The sequence below is a fragment of the Cervus elaphus genome, chromosome 9 (genome assembly GCF_910594005.1).
Source record: "Cervus elaphus chromosome 9, mCerEla1.1, whole genome shotgun sequence".
Taxonomy (NCBI): Eukaryota; Metazoa; Chordata; class Mammalia; order Artiodactyla; family Cervidae; genus Cervus; species Cervus elaphus.
In genome coordinates this window covers 8,261,445-8,284,225 of record NC_057823.1, presented here as the reverse complement: position 1 = coordinate 8,284,225, position 22,781 = coordinate 8,261,445, and the positions used below count along the sequence as shown (strand labels likewise).

At 51.1% G+C, this 22,781-nt stretch overlaps 1 protein-coding gene across 2 annotated transcripts in view; it reads left to right on the top strand.

Moving 5' to 3' along the window:
• Window positions 1-2,324: 2,324 nt before the first annotated feature.
• UPF1 (UPF1 RNA helicase and ATPase) overlaps window positions 2,325-22,781 on the top strand; it is a 34,129-nt gene continuing 13,672 nt past the window's right edge. Inside the window, exons 1-8 of one of the 2 annotated variants that reach the window (XM_043910871.1) lie at window positions 2,325-2,828; window positions 14,543-14,685; window positions 16,314-16,403; window positions 18,708-18,875; window positions 19,316-19,496; window positions 21,231-21,392; window positions 22,015-22,099; window positions 22,283-22,381. In XM_043910871.1, coding sequence (XP_043766806.1) covers window positions 2,607-2,828; window positions 14,543-14,685; window positions 16,314-16,403; window positions 18,708-18,875; window positions 19,316-19,496; window positions 21,231-21,392; window positions 22,015-22,099; window positions 22,283-22,381 — 1,150 coding nt within the window. In that variant the 5' untranslated portion in view covers window positions 2,325-2,606. Of the gene's footprint in view, window positions 2,829-14,542; window positions 14,686-16,313; window positions 16,404-18,707; window positions 18,876-19,315; window positions 19,497-21,230; window positions 21,393-22,014; window positions 22,133-22,282; window positions 22,382-22,781 lie in introns of both variants that reach the window. The other variant, XM_043910869.1, reaches the window with a different exon arrangement.

Genomic DNA, 22,781 nt, shown 5'->3' with positions numbered 1-22,781 from the left:
AGCTTTTGACTTCTTTCCTTGAGAGTAAACTATAGTTACTGTTGAATTACTTCTCCTTTCAATTTATCACATTTTTCTTAATATATTTTTGGGTTTTGTTGTTAGGTGCTTTCATGTTTACAATTATTATTTCTTCCTAGATTGAAATTGTATCATTATCATTATACAATATTCTTTGTCTCAAGTAACAGTTTTTGTCTTAATATCTGTTTTACCTGATACTAGTATAGCCAATATAGCTCTCTTTCAGTTACTATTTGCCTGGAGTATCTTTTTCCATCCAGTTACTTTTGGCCTTTTTGTCTTTGACTCTAAATTGAGTCTTTGGGGACTTCCCTGGCAGTCCAGTGGTTAAGATTCTGCACTACCAATGCAGGGAGCATGGGTTTGATCCCTGGTTGGGGAACTAAGATCCCACATGCCAAGTGGCAAAGAGAAAAAAAAAAGTGATTTTTTTTTTTTTTTTTGCAGACAGCATAGCTGAACCATGATTAAAAGAAAAAAAAAAAAAAAACCTCTGAAAATCTCTGCCTTTTAACTGGAGAGTTTAATTCAATTTCATTTAGTGTAATTACTGATAAGGACTTATTTCTGCCATTTTGCTATTTGCTTTCTGTATGTCATATCTTTTTTCAACTCTTCCATTACTAACTTCTTCTGTGTTAAATTGATATGTTTTAGTGTATCATCCACAATGTTATTTTGCAAATGTGAGGCTATGTAGGAAATAAAAGGAGATCCTTAGAAGTGGAATTACTAGGTCAAGGGCAGGGCAAGGCATGCACTGAAACTGCTAAGTTTTACCAGATTGGTCTTAAATGATTCTACCAATTCGACTGGATACTTTCCATACAGGGCTTTGCATTTTATTGAAAGCATCTGTTAGCTCGCTAGGATTCTCCCTTAAACTGTGTCTTCCTGTAGAGGGGGACCTAATTATTCATTTTTTATATTCCCACGTTTTCATGCACTGGAAGCCAGAAAAGATGTGAAGAAAGAAAAAGGAATCTTTTATTATGTCATGACAGGAATATTGGAAAATGAGGAACCATGCAGCATCTGGAACTTTAGGAATGGCCATGCAAACCGGGAGCCCTGTGAACTGACTTCAAGTGCTTAGTCCCAGAATCTTGGGAAGTGGGGGGTTCTCCAAGACATTTTACAGAAAAGGAAGCTGGGGCTAGGAAGTTAGGAGATTAAGGCTCATAAACTAGTAACTAAACTTTTACTGAGCACCTTTCTGCGAGGGCGGTTATCCTCCCCACAGAGAAGACCATGTGATGAACAGTCAGCCCCTGTCCACATGGAACTTCTCTTTGTAAATACTTGGGAGTAAAGAGTAGCTCATTTATTCCTCATCTCACCTTTTTATTTATTTATTTTAGGTTGTGTTGGGTCTTGGATGCTCCTCAACGATTTAGCAGGGCTACTCTCTAGCTGTGGTACACGTGCTCCTCAGCGCAGTGGCTTGCTTTCTCAGAGCACTGGCTGCAGGGGGTTCGGGCTTCAGTAGTTGTGGTCCAAGGGGCTTAGTTGCCCCACAGCGTGTGGGCCCACCCCAGATCAGGGATCAAACAGTGTCTGCTGCATTGGCAGGAAGATTCTTAACCACTGGACCACAGGAAAGTTCCCCTCATCCCATCTTAATGGCTATTATTTCCCTTTCCCAGCTGAGGAAACGCTAGGCTCAGAGAGAGAAAATCGCTTGTATAATTAAAGTCACACAGACAGTAGGTGGCCAGGTTTGGGTTTCAACCCAGAGCAGTGCTCCCCATCGCTGTTGTTTCATGCCTCTGAATAATACCATTGTCCAGAGCAGCAGCAACCACTTTTTCTGTGCGCTAGGCTCTGTGGTAAGGACTGTCCCCATTCACTTATTCAACCAGTGCACAATGAGCAGCTACTATGCGCCATGCGCCCTCATCTTAAAAGATTTGGCGAAATTAGCCCCGGGAGTTTCTCCCAGTGAAGGGGACGCACCACTCCTTCCTCGCCAAGCCTCCCCAGCTGGGTGTTCCACCTCGGGAAGGCATCCAGCTGGCGCTCAATTAACCCATGGCACTGTCGCCGCTTCTAGGGGCACAGACGACCACGGCCGCACCATCCGCTGCCGGAGTGCCACAGAAAGCGGTTGAGGCGGCCCCAGGAACTCGTGTGGTGGCCGGGACGGCGGTTGGAAGCCCCGCCCCCCGCGCGTGCGCGCTGCGCGTCCCGCCCGCCCGCTGGGCTCCGGCAGTGCGGGCGCGGTTGAAGGCGTCCTCGAGGAGCGCGCGCGCCTGCGCCGTCGTCGGACTCGCGCACGCGCACCTGCGCCGGCGCCGGCCTCACGCACGCGCACGGCGGCGGCGACGGCGGCGGTGGCGGCGGTTCCTGCCGGGGGCTGCGAGGGCGGGCGGCCCCGAAGGAAGCGGCGGAGCTGAGGGGCTCAGCGGCTCGGCGCGCGTGACTCTCAACCCGGCTCGCTCCGCGGCGGGCGTTTTGAGCCTGTCCAGGGGCGCGGACGCGGCGGCGGCGGCGGCGACCCGAGGCCTGCGGCCTAGGCCTCAGCGCGGCGGCGGGCTCGAGTGCGGCGCGGAGCCGGCCAGAGGGCCCTACGCGGCGGCACAATGAGCGTGGAGGCGTACGGGCCCAGCTCGCAGACGCTCACCTTCTTGGACACCGAGGAGGCCGAGCTGCTCGGCGCTGACACCCAGGGCTCCGAGTTCGAGTTTACCGACTTCACCCTCCCCAGCCAGACGCAGACGCCCCCCGGCGGCCCCGGAGGTGGCGGCGCGGGGGCCCCGGTCGGAGCCGGCCCGGGCGCAGCGGCCGGACAGCTCGACGCGCAGGTGAGCGGCACATGGCGGCGCCGGAAGCCGGGGCCGGGCCTCGGCAGCGGGGGACCTGCTCGGGTTTCCCCTCCGGCCCGGCCGGGGCTGATCTGCTCGTCTCCTGCAGTCCCTCCTGCTCCAGAGTGACTTGTCCGGGGTATGTCCCGCTTAGTCCAGGTCCGGAGTAACCTGCCTCCAGTTTCTGCTCTCCAGCCGACCCGGGTAAACCTCCTTCAAGACCTTCTCTGGTCTCTCTCTCTCAGGATCTAGTTCCACACTGAGTCTTAGCTGATTGGTCCCAAGTCCCCTTCCGGGCCTGTCCGAAGTGACCGGCCCTAGGTACGTCTCTGGCCTGGGCGGGGGTGACTTGTCCCCGAATTCTCCTTCAGCTGGGTCAGTGCCCCGCTCAAGCCAGCTCCTGATCTGCGCCGATTCCCCCTTCAGTCCCATCCGACCGCTGCCCCACCCCCTTACCTGTGGTCGCAGTCTGGACACCCCTGCCCTCATTCTTGCCCAGTGTCCAGTGGGTTTATATTGCATCGGGCCGACGGACGCTGGCGAGAGGAGGGCTGAGGCTCCTCCAGCAGAAACGGAATTTGTGCATTCAACAGAGAGCCCCAAGCTCGCAGACTTTTAAGATTATTCAGGGGAGTGTTTGCGTTTTGTTTTTTCTTCTTGAATTGCCTGTTGCTGAAACCGACCTGTTACGTAACTCCGCAGCCCTGCCTTGGAAAAGTTGGTTTTGAGTTTGTTCTTCCAGTGGGTGAGTGGTAGTGGGTTTTATATACGTGGCTCTGCCACGTCAGGAACTTTTGTTCTTAATGATGTGAACATTTAGCAAAGGCTGCTTGGTTATTTTAAATTTGGGTTTGTGTTATGGGAGTGTATCCGGCATACACTTCCTGGATCTGGGTCCCTGACCGGGGATGGGAGAGGGCGCTGGCTGTGGTCTTGGGCTAGGCTCCCCAAGGAATGTAGCCATCATCCTGTGGCTCTCAAATTCCATTCCTGTGCCTGGCACCTCCCTCAGATTTATTTTCCTGAATTCTCAGCCACAGAGGAGCTATAGGCTTCACCTTGTCACAGGTGTCCCTTGGCATGAGGACCCACTGCCAGAGTGGGGGGAGCCAACCCAGCCTCAGCCAGAGTGAGCTGAAACTGTCTCCTGGGGGAAGGGGCTTGCATTCTGGTTGATTGAGTCACTCCCTGTGGGTAGACCACCCACTTGGACTTTCTTTTAGCCCCTAATAGAAGCAGAAAACATTTGACTCATTCTAACCCCAGATTCCTTAAAAATAGAAGCTTAATGGGTGGGGCATCAGGGAGAACAGGTGTGCACATATCTGTGTTTTTTCCCTTTTGTTGACATATCATGGGGGCAGGGAGAGTTTGCTTGGGAAATAAGTGAGCCGCTGGAAGCTCATGATAACACCTGTTATCAGAGTAGTTTCATACTCTGTAGATGCTGTTTCCACAGCTGTAACATGGGGGTAACAGCTGTATTTTTGTTACTTTTAAACATACTGAAATCTGGACTCATGTATGAGTGGATAGACCAGATATTACTGTCTGTTATTTGTATCCAGTGTGTCCAGAAGATGAGGCTAAAGATCTCTTGGCTGAGCAGTGTGCCATGACCTGTGGCAGTTCAGGGTTGTTTTGTGGAACGTAATTGTTTTATTGCAAATCCTTTTTAAACTGTAGACTGTAAAACAGAAAACTTGGGTTCTGCTTCAGCTCTGAGTTCTAATTTTGTCCCTTGGGTTCTGTTTTTGATTAATTGTGGGGGCGTGTCTTTCTCTTTCAGTTGAAGTAATTGATTTCTTTTTTTAAAAAAATAAATTTACTTATTTTTCAATTGAAGGATAATTGCTTTACAGTAATTGCTTTCTTTTACTGCACCTGAACACTGAACTGTATTGAATAAGAGCATTAAAACACTTCACCAGAGGGAAACATTATGGTTGAGCTTACTTGTTATGACATCAAAAGGGTTTGTCCTTTTTTACTTTTAAATAACTCTGGTGACCCACCCACCTGTAGCCTCACTCTGGATTTGTCTTTGGGTAAGGGGAATGAAAAGTTGATTATCTCCTGTGTTAGTTGGTGGCATTGGCTGCCTGCGACATTTGGGAGGTTTTCCCTTATTTGTCCTCAAGACTTGCCTGTATAACCAGATGTCCGGTGGAGCTTCTATTCTGAGTGCCTTTTGATTTTATCTTTTTGGATGAGAGGCTGTGAATTGTCCAGTGCCGTGCAGCGACTTTTGTTTCACAGCTTTACTGAGGTAGAATTTACGTACCATGCGCCTCAGCGTTCCCAGTGCTGCCCAATGCCTTTAGTACAGGGCTGTGCAGCCACGCCCACAGTCGCTTTCAGGGCCTTTTCCTCACCGTGGAAAGAAACCTAGTGCCCTGGAGTCTGCCAGCCTCCCTTCTCTAACCCCGGGCAGCCGCTGATCCGTCTCTGTTTACCTGCTCTGGGCCTTTCACGTAAGTGGACTGTATGTGGTCGTACTGTGCCTGTGGTCATTCGCTCTTTCACCGAGCACGTTTTCAAGGCTCATCCACGCTGTGTAGCATGTATCTGCTGCATTCCTTTTTATGACTGAGTGATGTTCCACAGCATGGACAGATGACATTTTGTTTATCTACTTGTCTGTTGGTGGACCTTTGGCTTAGCCACTATGGGAAGTGCTGCTGTGAACATCTGTGTACAAATTTCTGTGTGGGTGTAAGCCTTCAGTGAAATTCTGGGTGGTCTGGTAACAGCTGCCTGTTACCTTTTCAGGGGCTACCAGACTGTTTTCTAATGTGTAGCTTTCTACGTCACTGATTCCACTTTTAATATCAGTCTTGACTGCCAGTTTTGGTTTTGCCTGAAGGTGTAGGTAACACGTGTGTGTCACGGGGCAGTGGGGAGAATGGCGCTGAGGTGAACTGAGTTGGTTCAGATAACACTTGTTTTCTTATTTATGAAATGAACTGATATTTTTCACAGCCCTGTCAAATGTCCTTAAGATAAGGCAACAATTTTCTTTTGAGTATTTGACCCTTTTTTGGGCCTGTCTCCCAGCGTCTCAAAGGGCAGGGAAAGGTGATTTCAGAAGTCCTGTCCATAACAGCTGCTGTTACAGACCTTCTGGCCTGCTTAGTTGTAATATTCCCCTTTGGTGCTGCTATCGTGTTTCCTCCAAACATTGGAATTATGATGATGAAAATCTTGAGTTGGGAACACTACCAAACAAAAAAAGGAGTGAACCACTGATGCACACAGCAGCATGGATGCATCTCAAAATAATTACATTGAGTGAAAGACACACTTTAAAAAAAAGGTATATACTCTGTGATTCTTCTCATATAAAACTCTAGAAAGTGCTAGGTAACCTATGGTGATAGAAGGTAGAACAGTGGTTGTGGGGATGGGAGGAGAGGAGGGAGGGGATGACAAAGGCAGGAAGAGACTGGGGGTGATGGATGTGCTTGTTATCTTGATTGATGGATTCATGAGTATTTAGATACATCAATGTGTGTCAATTTTAAAAGCTGTAAAGAGCTGCTACCTTGTCTTAACTCTGGCTGCCTTCAGAAGTTCTGACATGTCCTTGACTATCTAGGTAAACAGATTGTCTTATGATTCCTGGCCCTTAGCTTATGATGAGGAGTGAGTTCCTTACAGTTCCAGGGTTCCTGAAAGTGGTGAGTTTAAAATTTGCGTGGACCTTTTTTGGTTGTGTGAACACTGGGTTAGTACAACTGTGACATAGTACGCCTTGAGAAAATTGGAGATGAGATCCTGCACACTTCACAGGAGCTCTGGCAAGTATTCTATAGCACTTGTCTTTTGGTGGATTTCCGGGGTTTGAAAACCAAAAGGGAGGAACTAAGTAACTTAGTGCTGAATAGCCGAAATAGCTTCTGCCTCTGTTTACCCAGTTAATTTCTTTACCCAGATTTAGCGTGATTGGAGGAAGTTAACACTAACACAATAGCAAAATTCTCTGTCAACCTAGGTCTCACAACCAAAAAGGAGACATCTTTCAAACAGCTTCACTGAGGTATGATCGTACACCATGGAGTCCTCTTGTTCTTCAGTGTTTGATTCAGTGGGTGTTTTTTTAGTAGCTTTACTGAGCTTGCAGCCATCAGACAGTCACTGTCTTCTCTTCTCTCTCATGCCACCGTTCTTTCCTCTTCGGTTTTGCTCCTGCTGATCTCTGTAGTCTCTGGTTAAAGCCCTGAGGTAGGGAATCGGGTGAGCCCACACTTGGCCACTTGAGCCCGCACGTCGGGGGCGTGTGCTGCCTGCCCTGTGTGGGCTTCCGTGCCAGGGTGCTGAGGCTTGGCCCCCCGCTCAGGGACGAGCCTGCGCGCCCGTGTGTCTGTCCGCCGGTTCTTTGGTTCCTTCCACACAGGCTCCCGGGCTGCCCTCCCTGGCCTGATTCTCGACGGCTGCCCCTCGGTGCTCCCCTCTCCCTGTCCTGCTGTGCTCCAGGATCGCTGTGGGCAGTGACCCCCGCGAGGAGGCAGAGCGAGGCCTTTGTCAGCTGCAGGTTCTGTGTTAGGCGCGGCGGGTGCTGCCCAGTCGGCAGGTGGCCGTGGGGACAGTGGGCATCCAGAGGAGGGCGTGGTCTGCCTGGCCAAGTGACGGCCTCTATGAGTGGTGCTCCTGGAGTCGGTCAGGAAGCTGCGCCCACTTGGCAGGGAACACAGGGCTTGGCATGGAGGGCTAGTGGGTGCAGGCAAGGGCCAGTGTCTACACCAAGGGGCCCGGCTCGATCTGGGAGCCTTGTGTTGCTGCTGAGGGGTGCCGTGACCTCACTTAGAGTGGGGCCCTTAGATGGCGGGAGGCCTGGCAGAGTGTGGCTGAAGCTGGAAGGGGGATTCAGACAGAGAGTGCTGGGGTCAGGTGTGTGGCCTTCCGTGTGTGTGACAGAGAACGCTCATGGTACCAGCTGGCCCTTCCTCCTCCCAGGGTCCCACAGCTAGCATCAGATCCTTTTGTGCCTTTTTAAACGTGTGCCGGTCCAGTAGCAGCTTGTGAGCTGGACAGCCAGACCCAGCTTCTCAGGACCCCTGTGGACTGGGCCGGGATGCCTCTAGACCTCCAGTCGGCTTAGGCCGCCTGGGGAGCTTTGGGGACCTTCGTCACGACTGAGGATAGCACCTTCCTGTCTACTGCAGCTCCTCTCGTAGCTCAGCTGCTGGGGTGACATGAGCCTGGCGGCGCCACTCTCCTCGTCCCCAGGTGGAAGGCGTTTGGCTGCGCTCTCATCTTCCGTCACTCCTCTCAAGGGCGTGGCTCTGCAGAGCTGACACAGTTTCCAGGCAGCGCTTTGTCCACCTGTATTGTATAAAAATGTATGTTGTGAATTCTCTCGTGTATAAGTAAGTAAAGCAAACCCTGCCCTTCTTTCTTCTCGATTTGATGATTGTGAAGATTTTCCGCTCTCTTTTTCTTTTCCTTCTCTGACATGTTTTAAAGCAAATCCAACCTATTTTGCTCTTCTGAGGTTGAGCCATATGAGTTAGTAATACTCAACCATTTAGACCTACAGTATTTAGAATGCGTTTCTAACAACAGGCAAAGGGCATCCTTGGAGCCTCCCTGCTGTTGTCAAGTGAGCAGCGCCAGCGGTGGTTGTTCGGGATCGTCTGACACGTGGGACTCCCTTCCTCCACAGTCGCACCGTTTACCTGGTCCTGAGCCCGGCCAGGTCTGGTGTTAATGGGACCGACTGTCGTGTCTCCAGCCCTGCTCTCCCGGGCAGCTCCTCTCTCTCCTTTCCCTGCCACAGAGCCAGAATCCTGTCCAGGTCACTGTCCTGTGAGGTGTCCCGCCTCCTGGACTGAACCTCTCCTCACAGTCTGGCGTCTCCCTGCAGGTGTGGGTGGACCCCGTTTCAACCTGTGAGCTCCTCTGAAAAGTGGCTGACCCCAGAGCTGGGTAGTCAGGGGCAGGGTGAGCCTCAGCCACCTCAGACAGGTCAAGGATATTTGTGAGCTTTGGAATGAACTGCAGGGGTGGACTCAGCCCTCGGTGAGAACAAAACAAGGGGGAGGCAGGTGGGGCTCCTTTAACTCAGAGCTTAGGGACTGCTTTGTTGGGTGGGACCATGTGAAGTTCCCTTCATTGTAGGTCAAAAATGGTGAAATCGCAATAATTTCTTGCGGTTAAAACAGAATAAAGAAGGCTGAGAGATTATATCACAATGTATAATCATTAACTGGATCTTGAATTTAAAAAACTATAACAGATGTTATTAGGGCATTGGGGACATGTGTGTATGTGTGTTAGATAGCAGTGTTATATTAGCATTAGTCGTGAGTGTGATGCTTATATTGTGGTTATGTGGAGGAAGCTCTTGTCCTGGGGCCTGTGACTCTGAAATGGATCAGGAAAGTAAAAGTATGTGTGTGTGTGCATGCTTGTGCAGAGCAAGAGAGGGAGAGAGCAAGCCTGGTAAAATGTGAGTGACTGGTAGATCCAGATGAGGGATGAGTGGGTCATTCATTCTCTGTAGTTTTGAAACTTTTTCGAAAGTTGAAGGAGAAGGGATCTTCTGTTAGGCTGTCCTGAGGGCTCATAGGCTGTCCTGAGGGCTCAGAGACCCAGTAGCTCCTCTCTGCCTCAGGCCACCTCAGGAAAGGTGGTTTCCCATTCACTCTTTTTTACTTAGACTGTGGAAGAAAAGAATAAATGATGAGTCATTTTACATCACAATCTTTCTATCTTGGATGAGAAGATGTATTCATTGAGCCAGTACTGTGAGAGCATACTGGGGTGTGGGCTAATTCTAGGTGCTGGGGTCATAGCAGGACACAGAACAGCAGAGTTGGCCCCTCTGGCACCCCTCAGATGGGGTCAGGGGTGACCTCCCTTGGAGGTGCCCTCTGGATGGAGACTGAAGGACCAGGAGCTGTCTGTGCAGAGGCCAAGGGGGTAGTGAGTGCAAAGGCCAGGGACTGAGAGCAAGGTCCATTTTATGGTAAGTGGTTGACGCTTACAAGGTTTGAGATAACGCGTGGTCTGAAAGTTCTTACCAACACATTTAGCGGTAATTTTTAATTCACGTGCTTTTCCTCCATGAGAATGAAGTGACTTTTCTTCCTGCTGCTCTGATGTGCACAGAATTCTGCAGTGGGTCATAAGAAACTCTCTTGGCAGAAAATCCCTGCAAGGCCTTGATCATAGTGTCCAGAGCAGGGGTGGAGAGGAAACTGTTTCTTTGGCTTTCTGGACCCAGTGACCTGGTACCTGGGGGTGTGTGCAGAGAGCCCGGGGAAGGCTTAGGGAGGCCTTTGCCCGCTTGAGCCCAGCAGGACCCAGGGGTCCTGGCTGTAGTTGAGGGGCTGATGACTTCAGGCAGTCCTGTGCCAGACAAGGACCTTCCCCTCCCTTCTGTTACGTTGCCTGGCTTGGGCTGTGTGCCTTCTCTGTGCCAGGCACTCTTTAGTGCTTTAATTCAGTTAATTATAGTTTCTAAGGTCAAATGTATTTTTGAAGTTAATGTTTATCTTAAAACTTTCCAGAAAGTAGAGAGAGAAACGAACAACCCAGCTGTGGAAGTCTGTGTTGTGGTCAGGTCATAGTAGGGCAGGAGTCGGGCCGGGCAGGGGTTGAACATGCCCGTGTGCGTGTGCAAAAGTACTTGTAAGAAGGGGCACACCCACACTCCCAGCCACACAGCTGAGAGCCTGTTGGGGAATCTGGCCTCTTCTCTCTGGTCTCCTTGCCTTAGAGCGTGAGGGAGAGCTCATCTGACCTTGTGTTGTCTGTATTGCATTCTCTCAAGAGACTTCGTAGAGCAGACTCAGATTTCCTGCTCCTTATGAAGCCTGAAGGGTTCATAACAGTGATGCAGAGAAAAGATCGCCACTTTCAAGAGCCTCACTCATCCCCGAAGCTGGTTCTCTCTGTGAGGGGAGAAGGGTGGGGTCTGAGGCCTGGATGAAGCAGGATGGGCAGAGTGAGGGCCCCTGGTGGCACGCAGGTTTCTGTATTACTGCACACACTAATTTTGGTATTTCAGGGAAGTAAAGATTCACATCACTAATGTTTCTTTGAACAAAAAAGTTTATGCAGCCTGATGACATATTTTAGGAGCTCCTCCTCTAGGAGTTGGTGAGATTTTCGTTTTTCTTTTCTTTAACCATTTTTAAATTGAGTATACTTAAAATGCTGTGTTAGTTCAGGCGTACAGCAGAGTGATCAGTCACACACACACGTGTGTATATTCCTCAGACTCTCTCCTGTCGCAGGCTGTCCCCAGGTACTGGGTGTAGCTCCTTCTGTCATAGGTCTCTGTGGTTTGCCTGCTTCATGTGCAGCCGTGTGCATGTGTTGGTCTCAGAATCCTAGGTAACAGCTTCCCGCTCAACCCCTTTGGAAGCCAAAAGTTTGTTTTCTGTGTCTGTGAGTCTTTCTGTTTTGTAAATAAGTTCATTTGTTTCATTATTTGTTTTTTTTTTTTAATATTCCAACATACAAGTGATATCATACGATACTTGTTTTTTATCTGACTTCACTTAATATGATACTCTCTCATCCATCCATGTTGCTGCAGGAGGCATTGTTTCATTCTCGCTAATGGCTGAGTAGTATTCCATCGTTGCATCTTTATCTGCCCCTCTGTCAGTGAACATTTAGGCTGCTCCCTTGTCGCGGCTATTGTGAATAGTGCTGCTGTGAACATTGGGGTGGATGTATCTTTTCAGAGTTTTCTCCGGATACATGCCCAGGAGTGGGATTGCTAGATCATACGATAACTCTATTTTTAGTTTATCCTCCATGGTGACTCTACCAGTTTACATTCCTACCAACAGTGTAGGAAACCTTTTTCTCCACACCTTCTCCAGCATTTATTATTTGTAGCCTTTTTAGTCATGGCCATCCTGACTGATGTGAGGTGATACCTCATTTGGTTTGCATTTCTCTAATAATTAGTGATATTGAGCATCTTGTCATGTACCTTTAGCCATCTGTATGTCTTTGGCGAAATATTGGCAAACATTTTCTTAAAGTGCTAGGTACTCAATGTTCTAGACTTTGTGGGACAAGAAGCAAATACCTACTATTAGGTAATTAAGTCAACCGTTTAAAAATGTGAATACCGTTCTGAGCTTGAGATTGTGGCCCATATCCTTCTGTCTCCTGTAGCATGATACATATGGCTGTTCCATTGCCATTAACTGAAATCCAGGTACTGTAATCTGGCCGCACACTTTGAGAAAACCAGCGTGTGTGTGCTGAGGTAGTCATCCCCAGAGCAGCCTCATCCCAGTGTTGCCACTGTGCGCGTCAGGGGAAGTGTTGCCGGGAGGAGAGGTGACTTTTGGAAGTGGTAATCTGCTATCAAAATTTCAAACAAAGCACAAAAAGAAATTTAGCAACCTGATGAAAAATGGGCAAAGCGCTTGAATAGACTTTTCCTCAAAGTGAAAGTGAAGTCCCTCAGTCATGTCTGACTCTTTGCGATGCCACGGACTGTAGCTTACCAGACTCCTCCGTCTGTGGGATTTTCCAGGCAAGAGTACTGGAGTGGGTGGCCATTTCCTTCTCCAGAGGGTCTTCTCGGCCGAGGGATCGAACCCGGGTCTCCTTAATTGTAAGCAAAGAAGATAAACAGTTCCTCAAAGAAGATATACAAATGGCAAACAAGCATAGGAAAAGATACTTAGCATCATTATAATCCACGAAAGGCAAATCGAAACCGCAGTGAGTTACTGCCTCACACCCATTAGGATGGCCACTGTCAAGAACAAACAAAAATCACAAGTGTTGTCAACGATGTGGGAAAATTAGGACCCTTGTGCAATTCTGGTGGGTGGGAATGTAACATAGTGTAGCTGCTGTGGAAAACAGTAATAACTTCCTCACAAAGTTAAACAGAAGAGCTATATGATCCAGCAACTCCATCTCTGGGTATATACCCCAAAGAATTGAAAACAGGGACTTGAAGAAATACTTGTACTTTATAGTAACATCATTCACAACAACCAAAAGGTGAAAGCAACCCAAGTGTCCATTTTCAGATGAATGGATAAGCAAAATGTTGTGTCTGTACAACGGAATATTTTTAGCCTTTAAAAGTGAGGAAATTCAGACACAGTTATGGCATAGATAAACCCTTAACCCCTTATGCTAAGTGAAATAAGTCAGTCACAAAAGGACAAGTACCGTATGACTCCACTTGTGTGAAGTCCCTATAGTAGTAGTTAAATTCATAGAAACAAAGTGCAATGGAGGTTGCCAGGGACTGAGGGAGGGAAAACGGACAGAGTTTCAGTTTGAGAAGATGAGAAAGGTCTGGAGATGGATGGCGGTAGTGGTTGAACAACCATGTGGATGTACTTAATGCCACAGAACCACTTAAAATTTTTTAAAAAGGAGATCAGGGATTCACAAAGAGGTGCTTGTGATGATGTTAATAATGTTATCTTCATGACATTAAAACCCAAAAGTTGATATTGATTTTTCATTTTTAAAAAAAAATAATTTCCCCAAAACAAAGCATACAGTCTTATATTTAACCTGGACCTTCTGAAAATGCAAGTATATTAAAGTGGTGGCAGAAACTGTGAAATGGGGTTCTGATCTGGGTGAGACCATTACAGAGACAGGGATTCCTGTAACGGGTTCTTGGCTTTCTTGACAACCCGAATACATCTTTGAGATTTCTGGGGTGCCCCCTCAGGAGACGTGTTGTTCTTCGGCTCAGATAGCTGACTGAGCAGCGGCCAGGCTGGCCAGGGCCCGCCCTGCATGGCGCGCATGCGGGTTATGGTATCAGTTTGCCCGCGGCGCGTGGCAGGGGCTCTGCGAGGGAGCCAGGCCAGTGTCTGACCCGTCTCACAGCTCAGAGAAGCCTGGGGCCCCTGTCAGTCCCTGTCCTTCATCACAGGCCTCTCCTACTGCTTGACCCAGCTCTGTGTGGGCTGTGGCCCCTGGGGGTGATGATGGGGACAGTTGGCTGCCGTCTGAAGGGGCAGTTCCTGGAGGGCAGCTACTAGGAGCGTCTCTTCCCCTTGGATGAGCTGTCTGTGTACCTGTGAATGGATGTGTGAGCTCAGCAGAAGTGCCTGTGAAGTTCACTGCTTAGTTACTTAAAGTTGCCTGTTTGTATGTTTTTGCTGTTACAACATGTAAAAGGTAGTATATTTAGTACAATTGTATCCTGAAACTAGAAGATTGTCTTAACATTCAGTTTCTAATTCCTGCTTAAGGGCTGCCTTCTGGAGGGGGAGCCGACAGTGAAGAACATTTGTGGACTGGCAAGAGAGCCACACCCCTACGTCTGCAGGAGTCCCAGCCGCCTCTGGTGCTTAGGCAGAGGAGTGGGCGGGGCAGGCCCTCGCCGCGGGGGTGCCACCCTGCGGTGTGGTTGTGCGTCTGTCCTCGGGGACCACACTGGGCTTGTGCGATGTCATCTTGCTCCTTGTGGCCCCCGTGTCCTGGTGGTTGTGGCTTTGTGGCTCGGTGGGGTTTGGCTAGGCTGTGCGCGTGGCAGGGCGGGTGACCTCGGCCACGCGTGCCCTGTTTCTGGCCAGGTAGGCCTGATGGGGAGGAGAGTGCGAAAAGTCAGATCAGCAGAAGCTGGACTGTCGCAGCAGAGAGCAGGCCAGTGCTTCACGGGAAGGTTGCCACGGCTGCTCACGTGGGGAGAAGCCAGGTGCCTGGGCTGAGGCCCAGAAGCTGCCGCCTTTCATGATGATGCTGCCCTTCTGCCATAGGTCGGTGGGCCTGAGGGCATCCTGCAGAATGGGGCCGTGGATGACAGCGTGGCCAAGACCAGCCAGTTGTTGGCCGAGTTGAACTTTGAAGAAGATGAAGAAGATACCTATTACACAAAGGATCTCCCTGTACATGCCTGCAGGTGAGCACTTCAGCAGAGGGGAGGGCCCACCTCCCAGAGCATCCACCGTCCACATGCATGCTCTGACTTTACAGAGGCCCATCTGAGACCATGGACTGTGGCACTTGGAAACCCGGTCCTTGGCAATAAGGTTGCTCAAGCCCTTGTACGCACATAAATCCCTCATCCTGGGCAGGAGAGTGGGATCAGCAGCCTCTGTCATCCCTGATTCTCCCAGCTGGAGGGAGAAAGAGTCCCCTTCTCTGCCTTCCTCAGGCCTTAAGGTGGTTCCCCGGAACCTGCCCCCTCACTCATCCGAAAGAACTCAGCATATCGGGTGAGCATCTGAGTCCAGAGGGTAAAGAGAGCAGCTGACATTTCGCTTACAACGAGGTTCCTGTAGGCTTCTTTAAAATAGCTGCCTTGGGGACTTGCATGGCGGTCCATGCTGCCAGTGCAGGGGGCGTGGGTTCCATCTCTGGTCTGGGAACTAAGATCCCACATGCCGTGTTGGGCAGCAAAAAAAATAATAATAATGGAAAGACCTGCGTGTTGACCAAATTTGGAATTCTGGTCTAGAGGAGGACCCATCCCTTGTGTTTGGACTTACTCTTGCTTTTTTGTTACACAAGGAAATTGAGACCAAAAGAGGTGTAATGATCTTGCTCAGGGCACTCCGCCAGCCAGGGCCCTGGGCCTCTCAGCCCTGCCCACCCTCGGGCACGCTGCCCCTCCACGGTCTGCACCCACGATGGCGTAGAGGGCTGCTCCTTCCCCGCTTGATGGGCAGACTGTCTGACCTTGTTGGTTCTGTGTTCCCTCGCATTCACAGTACATTTTTACATCTGTACTAGTGTTCCTGTTCTCAACAGGCCCATGAAGTGGTCCTGGTGAAGCTGCAGTGGTTAAAGTCTGCACACCCCCTCGCACTCCTGCCGTCCACGTGGAGTGGAGGAGGGGAGAGCTGTCCTGGCATGAGGTGCCGCCGGGAAGGTTCTTGGCCAGAGCACATTCTGGTTTGAGACGAAGTCTTGGCTTCATGCACACACAGAACTCTGTACAGAGCCAGAGGCAGTGCTTTTGTTTTTGGCGTATTGATTTTCAGAAAAGGGAGTGCGGGGGCTCTCCCGAGGCGCTCCTTGCGGGACCCTCCACTGCTGGGTTGAGCTGTGTTCCCAGGAGCATGGCGCCCTCTGCCGGAGCGTCTGCAGCTCTGAATGCAGCGTGGTCTCAGCTTATCTTCTGTGTGCCCAGAGCTAGGGATGTTGACTTCCTTGCTCACAAGTCACAGTTCCTAAAACTTGAGACCAAGGGAAGTGACCCCGTCACCTTGGGGGTGTTAGGTCTGCGTTGCTGGGCTCACCTGGCACCTTGCACTGTTTTCGTCCCCACTCCCCCAACCCTGCCAGCAAGGGTCTTTGCTGCCATCTGAGGAGTCTCCACAGCACCCTAACCCCTTCCCTGTGTTCACAGGGTCAGGAAGCCTCTGCAGTTAACTGATTGGATTTTGTTAGTGGGATCGTTGGGTTTGAGTATGTGTTTAATGAAAAACTTAAAAATGTTGTAAGAGGAAAGAATTTTACATCCTGCCAAATTAAAACCAGAGAGCAATCTTCCAGCTTTAACTGTTGATGTTTTGACTTTTTCAGTTACTGTGGAATACACGATCCTGCTTGCGTGGTTTACTGTAACACCAGCAAGAAGTGGTTCTGTAATGGACGTGGAAATACTTCTGGCAGGTAGATAACCAAACCGCGCATGTGTCTTTAATCAGTGCTGTGTCAGATGTGTGTGTAAATTAGGGAAATGTTGAAGCAAAGCACAATATAAAATCACGCTAACAAACCTGGTTTTTTCCCCTCCTCTGTGACTGGTTTAACTTGAAACAGATGGTGGTGTGTGAATGCCTTAATGTATTTACCCTTGATTTATTCTCTGCGGTTCTTTTTATTATGCAAGTAGGGTTGGTTTAATTCTCATTCCCAGTTTTTATTTATATTTTTCTGCAAGATGAGCTCCTGGCACGCCCGTTCATCTACATTACTGGGTGCCTGGGGAGGATGTTCCCAAGACAGTCATGGGCATCCATGGGAGCCGCTTCCTGAGAAGGCTCTCCCTCTGGCCTTAGCTCATCGGAGCAGTCCTGAGGCTAATATGGGCCAGATCCTGAATCATCAGATTAAATTAAGTTCACTTGACCGTCGACTCTGGGCTTCCCTTCCTGCTGTTGATCAGCAGCAGCTGTGACAGGGTCCCTTTTTTTGGGTTTGGGTGAGACCCGCATGATGCGGGTACTCAGATTCCAGGGGAGAGTCTGTTTGTCTAAGCTCGAGTGGTGAGATTCCTCAGCCCCCACCACTGGCACGGGTCTGGTCCTGTTGGCTTCTCAGAGGCTGCTGTGAGGTGAGGACTCAGGCCATTGCCACAGAGAAGCAGAGCAGAGTCTCTGTGGGACAGGGCTCCAGGTCACCGGCACGGAAGCAGCATCTTCCTCTGAGACTCCTGTTTTATAGAAACAAAGTGACCAAATTCCGTAGGCAGTTTTTTTCGTACGGAGCCCCTACCCTTCGTATGTCTTCGGCAGCCGTGGACCCAGGCCCGGTTCACGATCTCGTGCAGGACACAGAATGGTCAGATCTCATGTCACCTTGGAGTTAGTAATGCAGATTATGGGCTTCTGAGTGAGGCAGGAGAGGGAGCTGTGGTTTTTTTAGAGATATGAAAGGAGAAGCATCTTTAGGGTACCCAGAAGAGATTGGTATCCCACTTTCCAAATGTTCTGGGTAATTTAAGTGTTCCTGTGTTTGCATTAGTTCCTCTGTTGCAGGAAAAGCAATTAAATAAAACTTTCCTTAGTTGGCAACCCCATCTTCAGGTCAGCAGAGCCCAGATCAGGGAAGTGAGCAGAGAACCTCTAAGAGAAAACAGACTTGGTCAGCCAGCACTGTGTGTTCTGTGCAAGGTCAAATTGTGGAGGTGATGGGGCAGCCACCCACGTTCAGGAAGCTTCCAATGTGATGGAGTGTTCTGGGCCTAGAAAAGACAGGAGGAAATCACTGAATCCGGTAGAATACCCAGGGGTGGCAGCTCCAGGAGGGGAGGAGAGGGGTGGGGGCTTTGGAGGTACAGAGAGCTGTGGTGATTAGCTAGGTAATCTGACAGTCTTTGTGGGGCCAGAGAGGATCAGGATGTTGGCCTCTGAGCCACAGCTTGCACAGGAGGGGTTTCCCAGGGTGATGCGAGGGGAGCAGCAGGGAAGGCTGGAGGCCCAGCAGGCACGCTCAGTGTGTGACAAACCCCGCAGCAAGGCTGGGAGAGCCTGGGGCGGAGCCAAGGCCCTACCTGGGCCCCGAGTGAGGCTGGCGTTGGGGAGGGTGAGTTCAGCCCTGGTTTAGGTGAGCCGTGTCCCGGAAATGAGAAGGGCGTCAGAGTTCTGGCCACGCGCAACAAGAAAAGAACTGGGACAGCGGGGCTTCCAGGAAGCTCAGAGCTGGCCCTGCGCTTCCCGAGAGTAGCCTTGACCTCCCCCCTACTCCGTATTTGTTTGCTGTCCTCAGGTTTCTAGTACGTTTGGTTATCAGGTTTCCTGGCCTGCAGCAAATGAGAAGGGGTGTTGCTCCTGGAAGCAGGCGTGGGGGCCAGGAAAAGTGACTTTGAAAGGAGCAGCGGAGAAACTACATTGAGTGAATAGGAGCAGTGAAGGGGCGAGCCTTCCTCTCCAAGACAGCAGCCTTGGCACCCGTGTTAGATTCAGTCAGCCCCAATAAGTTGGATTTAAGAAAGCAGAAATGGGGTAAGAGGGAACTGTGTGAAACATGTTAGGAAAGTTTTCCTTAGAAATGGTTCAAGTCGGATCAATTTTTGCACTCAGTGGGGAACCAGTTCAGGGGCAGGCTGGTCCCTCTGGATGCCAGATGGATGAGGTGTGACCACTCCTGCTAATGGACCGTGAACGGTACCGGAACTTTAAACGGAGCTCGAAAATTGGAAGTGGTGAAAAGCCAAACTTTGGGTGTTAACTATTTATCATTTCCTGGTTTCAGCCACATTGTAAATCACCTTGTGAGGGCAAAATGCAAAGAGGTGACTCTGCACAAGGATGGGCCCCTAGGGGAGACGGTCCTGGAGTGTTACAACTGCGGCTGCCGCAACGTCTTCCTCCTCGGCTTCATCCCTGCCAAGGCCGACTCGGTTGTGGTGCTGCTGTGCCGGTGAGGGCAAGGCCCCAGTTCCCTTGTTTGGCGGGGGGGTTGCCTTTCAGGCAAAGACTCAGTCTCCATGGCTCCAACTTTCTGGAGCTTTAAAATAGTTTTAAGTGGTTTCCGCCAACTGGCGAGGTGTAAGGAGGTTTGGAGGGTTGGGGCTTGTTACAGAGCTAGGAATGTCATAGGACCCTTTTGGGGTGTCTTCTGGTTAAATCATAAAATTCTGTAAAAGCAAAGTCTGTTCTGAGTTTTAAGAATTAAAAAAAAAAAGAAAATTTCAGAGCTTAAATGCATGGGGAGATGCAATTTATTGCTAACAGTTTGAAGGTACTCTGTCCATACAGTAAAATGTAGGGAGCACCACTCTGAGGTGAGAGGTAATAAGCCTCTGGGGGGGGCAGAGGTCATCCTCATCTGGGCTCTCCCTGCCTTCGGGGCTTCTGCAGGCAGCCCTGTGCCAGTCAGAGCAGCCTCAAGGACATCAACTGGGACAGCTCCCAGTGGCAGCCCCTGATCCAGGACCGGTGCTTCCTGTCCTGGCTGGTCAAGATCCCTTCTGAGCAGGAGCAGCTGCGGGCGCGGCAGATCACTGCCCAGCAGATCAACAAGCTGGAGGAGCTCTGGAAGGTGAGGGCCTGCCGGCAGTGCACATGCCCCTCCCTACCGAGTGTTGGGGGGGGAGGGGGCTGGGACCGGGACCGGGGTCCTCAGAAACAGGAAGGAGGGTACCCGGGATGCCTCCTGCCAGGCCTCTGGGAAAGGAAAGCTCTGGCCAGTGGAGTGTTTCTCTTGTTGAGGGCAAGGGTGGCTGGTGGGAAGGAGGAAGATGGGAACTGGCTGTCAGCGACTGCTGGTGGACATGTCCAGAGGAGCCGGGCCTGACGGGACAGACAGGACTGCGGTATACTGTGCAAAACCTGCTTGGGCTTGAGGCGTGTGACATGTTGGAGCCAGGGTGACACCAGGTTAGGGGCTAGCAAGATTCCTGCCCTGCCCACAGGCCGCTTCTCCACGGGAGCCCTTCTCTGGTTCTGGATGCGCGCGCACACACACACACCCCCCCACAGGCCGTTTCTCCAAGGGAGCCCTTCTCTGGTTCTGCACGCGCGCGCACACATGCACACACACACACACTCACACACCAGGTTAGGGGCTAGCAAGATTCCTGCCCTGCCCACAGGCCGCTTCTCCACGGGAGCCCTTCTCTGGTTCTGGATGCGCGCGCACACACACACACCCCCCCACAGGCCGTTTCTCCAAGGGAGCCCTTCTCTGGTTCTGCACGCGCGCGCACACATGCACACACACACACACTCACACACCAGGTTAGGGGCTAGCAAGATTCCTGCCCTGCCCACAGGCCGCTTCTCCACGGGAGCCCTTCTCTGGTTCTGGATGCGCGCACACACGTGCGCACACACACACACACCCCCCCACAGGCCGCTTCTCCAAGGGAGCCCTTCTCTGGTTCTGGACGTGCACACGCGCACACACACACACACACACACACACGCCAACAGGCCGCTTCTCCACAGGAGCACTTCTCTGGTTCTCGACGTGCGCACACGCACACACACGCCCACAGGTCATTTCTCCAAGGAAGCCCTTCTCTGGTTCTGGACGCTTACACACACGCGCGCGTGCACACACACACACATTTTATTTATTTTTGGTGCAGGATGTGGGATCTTGGTTCCCTGATCAGGGATTGAACCTGCAGCCCCTGTAATGGAAGCTCAGCATCTTAACTAATGAACGGCTGAGAACTCTGAATTGCTGTTTTTTAATTAGGCTAGAAATTTTAATTAGGCTAGGCACACATATAGTTAAAAAAATGTGAATTTATCTTCTCTTCAGCTGCCGGGAAAAATATGTTTGAAGCATTGGCTAGCAAGGAACCTTTCCACCTTGATTTTCAGGTTGCTGCAGTTATCTCACTGTTCTTGTTTATATCCAAACAGCCCACTTACTGCCAAGAGAGAGTGGGTTTCTCCTTTTGGTGCAGTGTAGTAAGATCAGGAAGAAATGGGGAGATGGGCCTGCTTTTCTGTTCACACAGTCAGGGAATCCAGTGCTTTTTCTGGCAGCTGGGAGGAACACGCTCTCGCACGTCGGGGGCTCCGTGTTTGTTGAAGAAGGTGGCCCTGGTGGGGGGAGTGTGTCAGGCTGTGTTCCTGGGGCATGCACCCTGTGTGCCACGTGGGCTTCCTGATACGGGGGCTCGGCTGCTGGGTGCCCTGCTCGTCCTGAGAAGTGATGGCGGGTGTGCGCTGCGCCTCTGGAGACTGGGGAGCACGCAGACAGTATGTTTTAAGTAGAGGTGGGAACGGGGAAGAATGTGGTCCCGGCCCTTGCCTCTAGGAGAACCCGTCTGCCACCTTGGAGGACTTGGAGAAGCCTGGAGTGGACGAGGAGCCGCAGCACGTCCTCCTGCGGTACGAGGACGCCTATCAGTACCAGAACATATTCGGGCCTCTGGTCAAGCTGGAGGCTGACTACGACAAGAAGCTGAAAGAGTCACAGGTGATGTGTGTGTGCAGGAGGGCTTGTTCATTTTAACAGAGCCTCTCTCCTCAGGTCTGGGGAGGGTGGGTTTCTCTGCAGACCGCAGATGCTGACTTGGGCCACGGTGCAGCTCCTGAGAGACGGAGCCGTGGATTAAGGACAGGCTGTGGGCAGAGGCCCCCTCGCTCAACGGCCAGACATCCACATGGGTGCTGTCTGATTTAAAATCCAGCAAACATTCCTTCCAGTTGGGTTCGTAGCCTTTGCCGCAGCGGGGAGAGTCAGACCCCAGGAGCCGACAGCACCCTGAGGACACCCTGTGCCCATTCCTCGGAAACTGCATGGGAATCAGGAGCCCTGAGGCTCACGGGCCGTGTCCTCAGCCGTCAGCTTCCTTCTCTCCCCCCGCCGCCCACAGATCAGCTGTCTTCAAGAACAGACGTCGTGGGGGGGGTCTTCTGGTCGTCCTCTGCAGGTTTTGGGGTCCTCACGCCTTCTCTCCCGGATGTGCCCTTGTTGGCGTTTCAGGCTGTCGGGTGCCGCTCGCCGTGGGGCACCTGCCTGTGGAAAACAGACACGAGGAGCCCAGACCCATGTCTGTGTTGCGGGCTAACAGGGCTCTTATTTTTTATGTGCTCAGACTCAAGATAACATCACGGTCAGGTGGGACCTGGGCCTTAACAAGAAGAGAATCGCCTACTTCACTTTGCCCAAGACTGACTCTGGTAATGAGGATTTAGTCATAATTTGGTTAAGAGGTGATTTTAAGTTTTAAAATATTTGTGACTCTAAGTAGCATAAAATTCCTAGTTTCACCCTTGTAAAGTGTCCCTGAATTTGAACTGTTGGTGGTGGTGTCTGTGACGCGTGTGAAAACACCGACTCTCCTGTTGTCTTCTCCCTGTAAGATATGAGGCTCATGCAAGGGGATGAGATTTGCCTGCGGTACAAAGGGGACCTGGCACCCCTCTGGAAAGGGATCGGCCACGTCATCAAGGTCCCTGATAGTATCCTTTGTATAAAGAAGGGCTGGCATACGCACCCTCTGCCCCAGTCTCCGAAGGGCTTGACCTGTGTGGGTCACCACGGAGAACGGTCTTGGGGCCTCAAAGGCAGGGGAGGGTGTGTGCAGCCCCAGGGGCGGCCCCTTTGACTCTGGTTTGTTTCCAGCCGTCAGGCTCTTCACTTGTCCTAGCTGATACAAAGCTGCTTAGACAGAAGCCAGTGGGCTCCGAACTGTGTGCCCGAGGGCTCTGTGGAACCTGGGCCCTGGGCTTGGCTGTCCTTGCTGGGTGCCCCCCGGGCTCCTGGGGAAGGCAGCCCTGGCTGCAGTGGCCCGGACTTGCTCCCGGAGTCTGTCGTTGAGAACACAGGCCCCTCGCTTCGTTTTCTGCGTCTGGTGCAGAG